The sequence below is a fragment of the Aulonocara sp. 'chitande type north' Nkhata Bay genome, linkage group LG3 (assembly GCF_057382095.1).
Source record: "Aulonocara sp. 'chitande type north' Nkhata Bay isolate Kocher_YH1m ecotype deep benthic linkage group LG3, A_spYH_male_GT1.1, whole genome shotgun sequence".
Lineage (NCBI taxonomy): Eukaryota > Metazoa > Chordata > Actinopteri > Cichliformes > Cichlidae > Aulonocara > Aulonocara sp. 'chitande type north' Nkhata Bay.
The window spans coordinates 22529338-22544533 of NC_141346.1; the positions used below are offsets into that span (position 1 = coordinate 22529338).

General features: G+C 36.5%; 2 protein-coding genes across 2 annotated transcripts; both read right to left on the minus strand.

The window, feature by feature from the left end:
• Window positions 1-213: 213 nt before the first annotated feature.
• LOC147334592 (high affinity immunoglobulin epsilon receptor subunit alpha-like) lies at window positions 214-2211 on the minus strand. The gene is made up of 7 exons (XM_086273518.1): window positions 2181-2211; window positions 1950-1991; window positions 1468-1728; window positions 1141-1386; window positions 832-984; window positions 610-669; window positions 214-368 (listed from the first exon to the last, which is right to left on the minus strand). Exons 1-7 carry the CDS (start codon window positions 2209-2211, stop codon window positions 280-282), a joined length of 882 nt encoding a protein of 293 aa, XP_086129644.1. The 3' UTR covers window positions 214-279.
• Window positions 2212-7873: 5662 nt separating this feature from the next.
• LOC147334593 (high affinity immunoglobulin gamma Fc receptor I-like) lies at window positions 7874-10119 on the minus strand. The gene is made up of 5 exons (XM_086273225.1): window positions 9970-10119; window positions 9669-9713; window positions 9317-9556; window positions 8987-9232; window positions 7874-8384 (listed from the first exon to the last, which is right to left on the minus strand). The coding sequence occupies exons 1-5, from the start codon at window positions 9998-10000 to the stop codon at window positions 8224-8226; spliced, it is 723 nt and encodes a 240-aa protein (XP_086129351.1). The 5' UTR covers window positions 10001-10119; the 3' UTR covers window positions 7874-8223.
• Between the last annotated feature and the right edge of the window lie 5077 nt (window positions 10120-15196).

Below are 15196 nucleotides of genomic sequence, written 5' to 3' on the forward strand. Positions count from 1 at the left end.
GTAAAAACAAACAAACAAACAAACAACCCTTTAATTGATTACCTGTGTGCTAAGCTATGGTATAATTTTCTGGCTCCTACTCAATACTTTGCATAAAGGAGAGAAAACATGGTTGTTCTTTATATAACACTCAACAAAGCAAATAAAAATATCCTACACGTTGAAAATTATCACTAAAATCTCCAAATTTATAAATGATTAGATATACAAACAAAAATGCAGGTAATAGCAACAAGAAAACTAATTATGATTGTCTGCTTGTCAATTTAGAGACATGTTTTATAAAATACCTTTCTTCTTCCTGTTTTTTTTTCTTATAACAGCATACATTTCTCTGACTGGATTCACCATAGTGGCCGCTGTGGAAGCTGTAAAATAACAAAAGTTATCAAAATATATGAAAACAGGCACAGACTCTTACTTAGCTTAATAAATAGTCTATAGCCTTAGCCTATCAAAAAATTAATTAATTAAAAAATAAACTCAGTATAACTTCAGTACAATATCCAAATAATCAATAAGAGCATTTCTATTTCAAATTATATATCTTCCAGTTTCCTTCAGTTGGATGGTATAAAAACAACACTGCCACAGTGTTTGTGTTCTGACCTGTTTGATCGTTGGCTGAGCCTGAACCATTGACTGTTGTTGATGGACAGAAGAAATTTGCTGAAGGGAAAAAAAGAATAATAAAATAAACTGTATCAACATAGCCAGCGAGAAAGAAATGAACATTTTTTCAAACATTATGCACCAACTAAACTTAACCACATAATAAACATAATCCATGTAAAAACATTTAGGTAGCAGCAATTGGTGGTTTTTTTTTACCTCTCTCCCAGCAACATTTGCCAAAGTGGTACAGTCCCACCAACAACAACAGAGCACCGAATACAGTAGTGGAAATGATCCAAGGTGTGGCATCACAGGTGAAAAGTCTTGTATCTTTGTAAATGTCTGGATTAGTTGCTGAATGATTAAAAGCTAAAAAAATTAAGCGGAAGATAAAATGTTAATTCAAGCTTCCTTATACTGAGATGATGTTTAAAACGTTACATATCTGGCATTAAAAGCTTCTAAAAACCTGAGGGACGGACAATCAGACAACACAACAGGAAGGTTATAAAGGCTTCAAATCACCCCTGACACTGAGCCAGCTCTCTGATGATTCTCCAACTCCCGAAATCCCACACTTGTAAAGTCCTTCATCAGACTTGGAAACTCTGTGGATTGTCACGTTTCCTGTGGAGCTATTATGGATGAGATGTCCATATTTATAGAAATCAGTTTTGAAGTTGGAAGAAGCCATCTTGTTTCTGCAGCACAGAGTCACATTTCCTTCCTCTATTACAGGAATGGCAGGACTCTCCAGGATCACAGAGCCAACTGTATGAGACAAGTCTGTGATTCATGTGACAATAAAATAATTTAAAATCACAAAATATTGTTACCTTGTTGTAAACATACCAGTGACAGTTATGTTGATTTTGTTGCTTCTGTTCCCTCCTTCAGTCTCACACCAGTACTCTCCACCATCATCTGGATAAATATTTGAAATGGTGCAGTATGATCCTGTTGGTGTTTTCATGTTAGTTTTATTACATGATTCTATTTTCCCTTTGAATTCATGAACAACTTGACAATAAAGGACCCCATCACAGTAAAATGTTACTGATTCATATTCAAAGAACTGCAGTCTGTTTGGACTGATTCGAAAGGACACTGCATCTAAGAAAAGAACAAACGAAAAGAATCACTGATGAGCTTTACCTAAATATAGAGAAAACAACATTTCAGGAAAAAAGGAAAATGAACTGAAAATGTGCACCATAACTCTTTATATACATGATCACAAAAGAATACTTTTTTCCTACTTTTCATATATTTGGTCCACAAAACACAAAATACTAAACAACATCCATATCAACAAGCAATTTTTTGATACTTGCCAACTTTCTGACCATGCGCACAAAGGACCACAAGAGTCATAACTGAAGAGACAGAAAAGAGATACAAATTATTGAGGCCTACAGTGCAATAATAATAACATCTCAGGATGGCAACTAAATTAGAAAATATTTTCTGAAAGTTAAAAAAAGTATTACATCTAAACCTCATTATTAAATTTACTAAACTATTTATAATTTAGCTCTAATGTAGAAAAAGAATCAAGTACTTACACAGTTTGATGCACAGAGCTCTGACCTCCATGCTGTCTTGCTGCTGACTATGTGCACACTTGACAAATGTTAAGTCAGTGAGCAGGGGGTGTTTCCTGTGTGGCTTCTTTCTGCAGCTGAAGCGATGCTAAACATTTAAAAATAGTGTTTGAATAAGCTACGTTACATTAAAGTTACCCGCAGTTTCAGATCACTATAAAAGGGGAGAAAACAGACTGCTGCTTTTAATACAACTTGCAGTCATTGCATATATATCATGTCTGCCTTCTTAGTTTCATGGTTTTCATTGTGACAGTAATAAACAAATCCTCATCATTTATATCACTGTTGTTATTTGTCCTCTCACCCGTACTGTCATACATATAGGGCCTTGGGGGTGGGCACCCTGAACGGAGTCCAGACGGTCTGTTTATTCAGCCTCACCTGTGGTGTCGGTGCCCACCTCTCCATTTTACCTATTGAGGGGTAATTTGCCCCTGCTGTTATCCTCCTGGTCTGGGAGGCCTCTGTATTTCTGGGGCCTGAGTCCCCTCCATGCCTGCTTCATGTCCTGGAGGGCAGGACTGTGGCTCCCCACACCTACTATTAGATACTTAAAAGGAGAAACCTTATGAACACAAGCACGCTTAACACTCACATGTTCACACAGGTGCACAAACAGTGATGTACAGACACACTCTTGGGCTTGATCTTGGTCGACTGCTGACTCTAAACATGTCATGTATTAATAATACTGTATTCTGCTCAATAACATTTAATATTTCTTATTTACGGTTACTTATACAATGTTGGTTGTTTCTGTGGGTTTCCTGCTGTGTTGCTTTTTTCTCACATTTTTTTTTCTTCAGCTGGAGGTCAAGCAAATTTATTAGGTTTTTTTTTCTCTCTCTCTCCTTGTTTTTCTTTTCTCTTTTCCTTCTCCTCATCTTGTGTGATTTTAATAACTCAAAATAAAAAAAAAATTTTAAAAAAATAATTCACTTCTAATAAAATATGGATAGTGGACAAGTAAAGCAACAGCCAAAATTATCCACTTTTGAAATAAATCTTTTGGGCATTTCTTTGGCCTTCAGACAACAATTCTGATTGTTACACTGCTGGACAGGACAGGAAAAAAAAGAATACAAAAAAGAAAATGAAGGCAGAAATCTTAATCGCATCTTATTTTTACTTTTAGTGAGATTTTATTTTATTGGTTTGTGATGTATCTGAGGTGGAGAGACCATGGGTCATGCTTACCCAACAGTAATTTTAAGATGAGCTAGTAAACAAAAGTGAGCTAACGTCCTTCATGAGAATAGAGACACATTTTGGTAATATAATCTAAATATAATATGGCCAACATTAAATTTATTTTATCATCCCAACTCTCTACAATACAGAGAATAAGATAAGATAATCTTTATTAGTCCCACGTGTGGGGAATTTGTTTTGTTACAGGTGTGGACAGTGCAAAGTTGCCTAGAAAAATTACAGAAAAACACTGGAATAAGATATCAATAAGATACCGTACACAATATAATAGAATAAAATAAAATACTATATATAATCAATAAAATAGAATACAAATGCTATACACAATTGAGTATAATACAATGATGCCAGAAAAGAGTATTGCACTTAGTGTTATTGCTATTGCACATGTGTGGAAGTGTGTGATTGATCAGTTGAAGTCTTTGTTGTTTGAGTCTGACAGCAGTGGGGAGGAAAGACCTGCGAAATCTCTCCATCCCACATCGTGGATGCCGCAGCCACTGAAGGAGCTGCTCAGTGCTGTCAGAGCTATTTGTAAGTATCTGTTTGTACAGCTTCCCTATAGTGGCTCCAGCACATTACATTAGAACAATGTGCAGGTAGTTCTGCATAAAAATAGCTCATGGAAATGTTTTTTTATGGGGCTACTTTTACTTTCTTGCTTTGCGTACTTTTTAGAGCCTCTACCTTTTCATCTTCACTTGAGTAAAGAAGATGAATCAGTATTTGTAGTTCTACTTAAGTACAGTCTGTACTTTTGTTTTTAGTTTTCCAGTGAGTTATTGTTATTGATGGCAGTTGGGCTAAAATTTGTTCATTTTAGCCCAACTCTGCCATCTGCTGGTCGTCATGAAATATTGCAAGATTTATTTTCGGGCACAAAAAGGTTACAAGTTTGACAGTGTGTACATGTGCCTGATACCATCTTTAAAACCATTAAAATATCGGTGTATTGTGATTTCTGTCAATGTTTAAAATAATAATGATTAGGAAATATTGTTTGGTATTTAATGGGCATTATTAAAGTCACTTATTTACCACTTGTTCAGTTGCTTGATAGAAGAGGAAACATTTAAATTAGTGTAAATGACACAGTATTGAACTAATTTGCAGCAAACATGATCTGTGTGATCACTTAATGCAATAGAGAGAAGACAGGAGGTATCATTAGAGTGAATTTTGTCTGATCCCAATTTTTTTTTTTAGATCATTGCTGTATTGCACTGTATGAGCATGTGGGAGTGTGTGTTTACGTATGTTTCAGATTAAATACATTAATGGAGATTGAGTAAACATAATTTTCCCTTGCACCTCCTGCGTTACAGTTACATTGGATGTCAGAACTCCAGAGCTGAGTGTGTGCCGGTGGTACAGACAGAAAGGCAAGGGATATCAAATTTTGTCATATGTAACTATTGTAACTCACAACCTTGTGCTAGAGTAGATCTCTTAAAGAGAAGCAGTTTGTATTCTTTGTGTTTAATATACATGTGAACATAAAACAAACTATTATCAAAATAAAACAGGAGGTTGAGGATAAATGTTGAAAAATGTAGAATACCAATAAAATAAACAACAAAAAAACAAAACACAAAGCCTTGGATATTTAACACGTACACAAACAAAGATGCAGGAAATACCAACAAGACAACTAATTTTTGTCAATTCAAATATATCCTATTCTGGTTTTTAGTAAAGAATAAAAAATTATTAATCACCTTGAGGCAACTGTTATTAGGATTTGACGCTATATAAAGAAAACTACATTTAATTAAACCAAATGCTTCTCCTTATAGAAATAATCTGTTTGTGCTACTAATCATCGTTTGCTGCAGTTTCCTATATCATGAAAGTTACATTTACAAAAGATTGAACATGAGGTAAATATAACAGGTGGGCTCTGAACATGTCTCACTCTGTGCATTGAGTCTCCAGCTGACTGGGATAGCAGGAATTAAATAAAAATCAGGGGGTGAAAATTCCCAGAAACTGCATTTCCTCATGCATGTGTTGTGCCCTTAAACAGGGGAAATAGTGAGGAGAGGTGAAAGAACGGCACAGACACTCAGCTCTCACTCTCACTCGTCTGTATTGAGTTTCAGAAGCAATACAACCAAAACAATATTCTTATGGATGCACTCAGTCTCAGGACAACTGTATCCAAACTAAGTCACTATTGTTTGCTGCATTAGCTGATGAGAATACTTTAGATAACATGAACTGTAGCATTAGACAAAAACATCTTTTTAACTCGCACATGTTAGCTGACACAGTCACTAACTTTCCACAGCAATGAAATAATACTTTAAGTACTGCATGTCTTCCAGTAGTTAACTTATACAGATAGTAACAGAAAAATCTTCACACAATATGGCGGAGTGATAGCGAAAACTAGCATACACAGCAACAGAGATTAACTGGAACTTCTCAGCAAAATAGTCCGCAATTCACATCTTCCGCTACAATGAACAATGATAACAATGTAATAATCAACAGTAACACACATTTATACAGATTTGTGCATGACAGTTACCTTAAACAGGGGAAATAGTGAGGAGAGGTGAAAGAACGGCACAGACACGCAGCTCTCACTCTCACTCGTCTGTATTGAGTGAAGGAGGAAGCGCGCGAACCCACCTACTGGAGCCCTGAGGCATTAACAATGGATCGAAGCACAATCAACCCAGGCAAAACTTTCACTACTTATCTCCCTCTATATTCCCACTGCATTTCTATTCGAAAACAGTCAAAGCAACAAATAAAACATTAATAAGGGCATGACATGAAATGTAAGGAACAGAGATGTACAACTTCAAAACTAATCAAATTTACGATCCACCACACATGTCCTGCAAGTCCAAACTGTTAAAATTACAACTTGTGAACAACTAAAGAAATACAGTATGGTATAAAATGGTGTTTCTAGCTTTCTGTAGCTTAACCTCCTCATTGTGCAGATTACATCTTACATCTTATTACATCTTTTTTCCATCCACAGACCAGAGAGGGATGTAATCATGGCTCCTTCACCCGCATACATAACTAGCTGTTGTCATTTAAGATGCACCTTCTTGTGCTTGCTTTATAACACTGATGAGTTCCTCATTCATCTGTTTTCCATATTTAAAAAGTCCATTCACATTTTGTGATGAAGCTTTTGTTGATCCTAGTAAACACACCACTTTTGAACTGAAGCTGGAAACAGTAGTGAAGAGACTTGCGTATTTGTTTGTGGCCATGTTTTTCTAAAATAGAAAATTGTTTTTATTCTCTAACATAGTACATGAAAATAATATGTGATAGTGGAGACACACATTTCAGTGCAAAGTAAGTCACAGGTCACTTATGTCCACAAACCAGCCACAAAAAGTGTTGACAGACATGTAGCAGTATATGCTACTTTGCATGTGGTTATCAGGGTTATATGTTAAGTGGAAGTGGGAAAAACTCTGACTCAACCCAAATGACTTCTGCTTTCATAAAGTTTTGCCAAACAAATGCAGGCACATGATATTTTTTGGCTGCATTGTATTTCGGCTTTCTAATAGATATTGCTGCAGCATGAAAAAAGACACCACTTCTTCTGTCTGGGTACATGTTACATTTGTGACCTTTAGTCAGGGTGTTTAAAGATGGGCTGTCCTCTGTCTATGGGCTCAAATTATGGCCATAGATATGTTGTACTTGTACATCAAATGCGTAGTTGTGAACTGAGTTTTGTAACCTCGTAAACCACAATATCCAAAAATGTTATGTTTGTGCGTCCATAGATGAGAATTTGTGTGAATTAGGACCAGAAGCTCAGTAAGCCACCTCTCCGACAACCAAATCCATCTGTTCTCTGATTGGATTTTTACATTTGTGATTGACATAACATTGACCAATCAGCTGAAAGAAAGGGAAAATTGGGTCAAAATTTGTACTTGTAAGTTCAAACTCACACACAGCCAGGGAACTTGAGCGCAGAGTTTTACATGTAGTTTTTTTTTATAGGATAAGAATTGTGTTGAGAACACATACACGTGATCCTGAATCACAGAAATAGCATTAAATGTTGTGACTGTTGATAGAATCATAATGTATATGTGGTTGTAGTACTGATTAAGTATACTCAATTGCTTAATACTGATCAGAATATAACCAGGTATATTAATTATAAATATGCTTAAGTTAACCAGTATACTGCATAAGAAAATTTAGAACATAATAATGAATCTGAAGACAGGCCTCAAATAAATCACCTTGAGGCAACTGTTACTGTGATTTGGCGCAATATAAAGACAACCAAATTGAATTAAACTTAAGACTTTGGTGTGTGTGTGTGTGATTGTGTATGTGTGGGTTGCGCAAGACGGGAGGGAGTGAGAAATATATAATTTAATAGAGTTTAACAGAGAACAAGTAAAAGAAAATATTTCTATATAACTGGATTAAAAGGTAACAGCTTGTAACAGCATTCATACACTTACAAAAAATTAAAGCACATAGATCAAGTTTATTTAAGTTAAAATTTTAAATAACAGACAATTGCTTTTGTTAGCATTTGAATCCAACACTATATGGGTTTGTCAGGTTTATCTAACTGAATACGCGCATGTTTATAACAATTAATAGACATGCAAATAATGCAAATGGACACATCTATTTCAATTACAAAACAATGCATGGTATATTTGGATTGTTTAATATATCACTCAACGAAGAATGGAGGACAGCTTTCTATTGTCTATTTGTGTTACTCATAATAACCATTGCCTGCTCTGTTTCATGTATCATAGCAGTTGCAATTTCATGAGATTGAGTTTAAATTAGGTGTTGTGGCTCTGATTTTCCCAGAGTGAAGAAGTCCCACAAGCAGCAACAGCAGAGCCACCATTATGATGGTGAACACAGTCCGTAAGACGAGGTAAATATGACAGCCAGGCTGTGACGAGGGGTCTGTCTTGGTCTCTGTGTGATTGATTGAGGAGATAAAAACAATTCATTAATTATTTCAGTGTTCACCTTAGTTATTTACTTAATATTTACATAGGCAAATTCAAGGGCTGAAAAACTGGCAGAAATGCAGTTCCTCTATTGTCCATTTAAGTTGTGAATTTACCCCCATAGACTACCAAACTGTTAAAAAGCCCAGCAAATGAACAATTAAAGAAATATGGTATAAAATTTTATGTAAATTATATCTGCACATTTTTCCTCCATATGTAGTCCAAAAGTTCTTATCCCGTTTGTTGTTTGTTGTTTATTATCCATGACATATTTTTTTTTCACAGTGGTTTATGATGTCTGATCTGAAGAGAAAATTGTGTAAATGATAAAAAAAATTACTGAATTATTTTATAATAAAAGAGTCTGTTTAATCACACAAAGCAGGAGCCTGAAGTGAGCAGTTAGCGATCATCAGCTGATTCATGTGTCAGTCACAAACCCACTTCTTTGTTTCCTCTTCTGTCAGACAAATTCACCATAAATTCTAGTATAATGATAAGTGATACAGTTGTATTACTACCGGCATTAAAAAGGAGAAAAACAAGACCTCTTCACTGTCTCACCTGTGACACTGAGCCAGCTCTCTGGTGATTCTCCAGCTCCTACAATGCTGCATTTATAAAGTCCTTCATCAGATTTTGAAACTTTGTGGATGGTCATGCTTCCTGTTGAGTTGTTCCTGATGTGGACTCCATATTTATAGAAATCAGCCATGAAGTCTGAGGGAGTTAACTTATTTCTGCAGCTCAGGGTCACATCTTCTCCCTCCATCACAGGAACAGCAGGACTCTCCAGGATCACAGAACCAGCTGAATAACAAGAGTTTTTTGGGTTTTTTTTAAATAAAATTTGATTAAAATGAATCACAAAATATTGTCTCACTGCAAACATACCAGTGATGGAGATGTTGATACTGTTGCTTCTGATCCCTTCTTCATTTTCATACCAGTACTCCCCACTGTCATCTAGATAAACATTTGTGATGGTGCAGGATGATCCTTTGGGACATGTTTTTATTTTCCCTTTGACTTTATGCACAAATTCACAATAAACAACTCCCTCACAGTAAAAGGTCACTGCCTCATATTCAAAGAACTGTAATCTGTTTGGAAGGATATGAAGAGAAAATGCATCTAGATGAAGAAAAGGAGAGATTTACTTTAGTTTTATTTTTGAATATCACAAATTTAAGTTCCAAACACAAACTGATAAATGTTCATGTCAGTTTACTTTTCTGGTACTTACCACTTTTCTGATCATGTGCACAAAGCAGGATGATCACACTCATCACTGAAAAGACAAAAACAGGCATTAAAAACACACATTAAAACAAACACACACTAAAAAACACATTAAAAAAGAAAAATAACAAAAAAGAATAACCGCCATACATAATACTTAAATGTAAAACTGCTGACAAAGCTACTTGTTATTTGGCATTTTCCTCTAGATGAAACTTTTCAAACCACATAATTTTCTAAAACCATTATTAACTTATAGATTTATTACAGTTTAGTTTTAATGTGGAAGTGAAGAGAGGACTCACTGAGTTTGACGCAGAGAGCTCTAAAATCCATGATGTCGTCCAGATTGTTAACAACATTCTGTTTCTGTTTGACTTATTCGTGCTGCTGATGCAACACTTGGCATTTAAAAGAAGAAGCAAAAATGCTGGTCTAGTAACACTGCAGTTTCAGTTCACTGGAGTGAAATCAGAGAAGAAAGCTGCCTTTAATGCAACTTAATAATAATTCAATGTTTCTCACATTCACTTTACTACGATACAGTAACATGTGAACAAGTATGTATTAATATAAAATCCAGAGTGGTATCATTGTTTAAACAAAAAATGCACAGCTAATGGGTTTATTCCAGTACACAACATTTTTCTTATTGTTAAAATCATGAACATACACTTGTGGTGAAGCTGCTTGCACTTATCAGTGTGAATACCTGATTGTTTATGGACATATGAGCACATCAAACAGAGGTACAAATACAAATACTTAAGAGACTGGACATTTTATTTGCAATGATAATTTTCACACAGCGTGTCTATTACATGCATGCATGACTCCTGAAGCAGCCCAATAAGCATAAAAGTTACTGTACGGCTATCATTTGTTAACATGATGCTTGTTCTGATACATGTAATACATTTATTACCAACCCGAGAGTTATGCTGGACATTCTTCTGAAGTCTTAATCCACCTCCAGCTGAAGGTGCTGTAGATTCCCCTCAATAACACATTGGGTCCACTGGTAAAATGTAGTTCTAGTAATCAGCGCTGGATTACTCTGTGGTTTTCTCGAAGGACCCAGATGTAAATCCCCAAATAATGAATTTAAGAACTGAAATTGAATTTTAGAACTGAAACTGAATGGTGAGAAGTGAAATTGAAATTACTGGAAAGAAAATTTTTAAAAAGATGAAATACAGTTTGAAAGGAAATGAATTCATTTTCAAAATATACAATTCAATTTCAATTTAGTGACGATTATTTTCAAACCAATACATTGGATTTCAAATTAGGCTAACTCAAATTCAGTTTTAAAAATCATTTAGTCAAGTTACAGATTCAATCTGACAAATGCAAATTAGAATTTAACTTATTCAAATTCAGTTTCTGATGGCACAAAGTTCTGCCCAAAATATATCATGTAGAAAAACTGATATGTGCTTTTGAAATTGAACTTCTTTGTCTTCTATGAACATATTGCTTGGAGTTTCAGTTATTCAACCTACTTAAGATCAAAGTAAGCTGGCCTAGAAGAAAAATGAGTTTGACATACCCGTGTTTTAACTACCATGATTTCTTTTTAGCTATTTAAACATCAATCACTTTCTTTCACCCAAAATTATTTTGTATTATTCATTCTACATATTAGTATTAACACAGAGTCCACACGGAGGCAGTCAATGAAAACTGTTATCCAAACATAGGATCAAATTAACATAGGAAAAAATAAACCGTCTGGTACATTTCTAGCTTTATATTTGTTTGTTGCAATAATATTACAATATTACAATATTATTTGCAATAATGGTTTCAGCGGTACTACTCTGCCTCTTGCCGTGCAACACGAATACTGCAAGATCTTCTCCCAGGGAGATAAAAGAGAAATCCCCACATACTTTGTGTCAAACGAGTGAATTATGGCCGTGTCAAATTATTTATTGCAAAGGAAGTAATAAAGGAGGTAATGCACCTAATGCAGACATATTATTAAAGTTTGGGCTATAATGGTTGTATTGATGTATAGCAACTTGAAATGCTCCCAAAAATGGCTCCACAGCATGTAAAAATATAATATAAGCTCTGGCGGACTTGGTTCTATGGTAGGTCTTAAAGGGTTAAACACAGTCGTTATCAGGGTCTTTTTTTGTTCGGCTCCAGCCTTGAGACCCCAGCTGGCGCCGAGAGGGTATCCGCATGAAGTTCAATTCAATTCAATTTTATTTATATAGCGCCAAATCACAACAAAAGTCGCCTCAAGGCGCTTCATAGATACAGAGAAAAACCCAACAATCATATGACCTCCTATGAGCAAGCACTTTGGCGACAGTGGGAAGGAAAAACTCCCTTTTAACAGGAAGAAACCTCTGGCAGAACCAGGCTCAGGGAGGGGCGGCCATCTGCTGCGACCGGTTGGGGTGAGAGAAGGAAGACAGGACAAAGACATGCTGTGGAAGAGAGACAGAGGTTAAGAAACATTTGGGTAAAGCGTAAAGCAACTGACCTCTGCTGTGCTTTCCACTAAGAAGAATTACCTCATTGTCTGCACCCTAAAAATTGTGCAATCACTTGTCTGTTCCTTTCCGTGGAAAGGAGGGTAGGACAAATAAGCTAAGATTTTGAGAAGTTGCCAGTAAGATTGCACAAACAACTTACAGTTGTTTTTCCTGTTTGAGCTGACATTGTGTATTTCTGCCCCCCTCTCTCTCGCATATATATATATATATATATATATATATATATATATATATATATATATATATATATATATATATATATATATATATATATATATATATATATATATATATATATGAGATAGAAGCCACTGGCATCTAGACAAGAAAGTTCATTACCATTAATGGAGGGTTTAACCCCAGGCTCTGTAACCTGGTGCTGCATGCTAAGCAGTGGGGAAGATGCCACTGTCAGAACCATTATCCAAGATGAATCAAACAAGATCCATGGGGTCAAATGATGGCCAGAATCTAACACGTGGCATCCAGCACATGATAACAACAGGGTGCAAGATCCTAGCAGGCAGGGCATACATGGAAGGCCATAACTAAGAGGCCAAGAAAGTATATAGGAGCATCTGTGCTGAGTATGGCCTGGGAGTCCTGAGGTCAAAATGGGACAGGCCCCCCAGGGTGGTTTTGAATGAGATAAGATCCTGTGGGACTTCCAGATACAGACAGACAAACTGGTGATATCTAACGAACCAGACATAGTGGTGTTGGACAAGCAGACGAAGATGGAAAAAAATTACAATGTAACTATGAAAGGCCAGATTTACTAAAAGAGCTAAAACAGAGAGAGCACAATCCCCAAAAAGTGCTGGTTGGTGTGCTTGGATTTACAGGTTATTTACCAAAGTTGTGCTGTTTTCGGAAAAGGTGAAGTCGGTTCATTTTAATATCAAGCACATTTTTTTGCATTAAATATCTGTGCAATTATTACTAAATTGCATGTGGCAGATGTTAGTAAATAATTTTGTATTTTTGATTTAACCCTCCTGTTCTGTTGCTGGTTAAACCCATTTTTTGTTTCATTATGAAACATTCTGCTTCACAATTGTACGTGCTAATGTAACCAACATATAAAATGAATGAAACAAATGTTTTATTTCATATATTTTCACAGTCACACATGTGACATCAAGTCAGCTTTCGAGTTGGTCATGTCCAACTCAATACAAAAACTCATTCTGAAAAAGACTAATTTAAAAGGACATATTTGGGGAATTGGAAGTAAATGAATAAAATCCATTTGCATGGATTTAGATGGCTATTTGGGTCCTCATCCTGGCTGTCTATAAGTCAAGGGATGAATCAACAGCCAGGCTATGGGCTTCAATGTCTCTGGAGTCTCTGCAGACATTTTCTCCAGAGTAATATAATTTGAGTCCCAAAAGGTTGATTCTGTTCATCTGGACATAGCTTTTTCAGTTTTAAGACAATTTAACCCACTTTGGCAAGGACTGCCTAAAGTTTGATAAGAGCTGAGCACTGTCAGATGCGAGACAGACAAGCTAGCAGCTCCATAAGAAATGCACCTAAGAAGCTAACATAACAGGAGGTTTAAACACTCTCCTTCCTGTATTTCGAGCCTGGAGAAAGGAACTCCCACAAGTACATGTGCAACAGTTCCCACCTGTAACGCTCAATCTTGTCACTGCATGTTCTTGTTGTAAATGCCGGCAGCACTTTTTTTTTGCCAAAAGCCAGTTTATAATGCAACAACATGTTCTGGCCTTAAGTTCTTGTCTGCATGCAGTTCACAGTGAACAAACAGTTTAACATTTAACAGTTAACCCGAAGGATTAAGCAAGCTGAGTTTTGCGTTACAGTTTGTGGGCAAGTTCAAACATGTGATTTCAGTGTGATGAGAAAACAGAGGTGCAAAAGCTGTCAGCAGTCTGGTCTTCTTACCTGCAGAAACTTTAAAACACAGATATTTAGCAGAATTATTTATGGCAACATTATTACACCATTAAATGGCATAATGTTAATTCAATTCAATTCAATTCAATTTTATTTATATAGCGCCAAATCACAACAGAAGTCGCCTCAAGGCGCTTCATAGATACAGAGAAAAACCCAACAATCATATGACCCCCTATGAGCAAGCACTTTGGCAACAGTGGGAAGGAAAAACTCCCTTTTAACAGGAAGAAACCTCCGGCAGAACCAGGCTCAGGGAGGGGCGGCCATCTGCTGCGACCGGTTGGGGTGAGAGAAGGAAGACAGGGTAAAGACATGCTGTGGAAGAGAGACAGAGGTTAATAACAGATATGATTCAATGCAGAGAGGTCTATTAATACATAGTGAGTGAGAAAGGTGACTGGAAAGGAAAAACTCAATGTATCATGGGAATCCCCCGGCAGCCTACATCTATTGCAGCATAACTAAGGGAGGATTCAGGGTCACCTGGTCCAGCCCTAACTATATGCTTTAGCAAAAAGGAAAGTTTTAAGCCTAATCTTAAAAGTAGAGATAGTGTCTGTCTCCCGAATCCAAACTGGAAGCTGGTTCCACAGAAGAGGGGCCTGAAAACTGAAGGCTCTCCCTCCCATTCTACTTTTAAATACTCTAGGAACAACAAGTAGGCCTGCAGAGCGAGAGCGGAGCGCTCTAATAGGGTGATATGGTACTACAAGGTCATTAAGATAAGATGGGGCCTGATTATTTAAGACCTTGTATGTGAGGAGCAGGATGTGAGGAGTTAATATACACACGTGCTGTCTCTGCTTGTAAATATGACTGTACCATTAGTCTGTATAGTCTTGTCCTGTGGAGGTGGCTCTTCTGTGTTGTGCCATGCGCTTGTGAAGTGGCTCCACAGGACAAGACTCAGCTGTCCATCCGCATCTTAAGGATAAAGGACACTCTTTCGAGGATGCCAATGTTCACATTGTGGACAGAGAGGACAGATGGTTTGAAAGAGGAGTGAAAGAAGCCATCTATGTCCACTGTGAGCGACCATCTTTGAACAGAGGCGGGGGTTTACGACACCATCTCTCTGCCATCTATAATC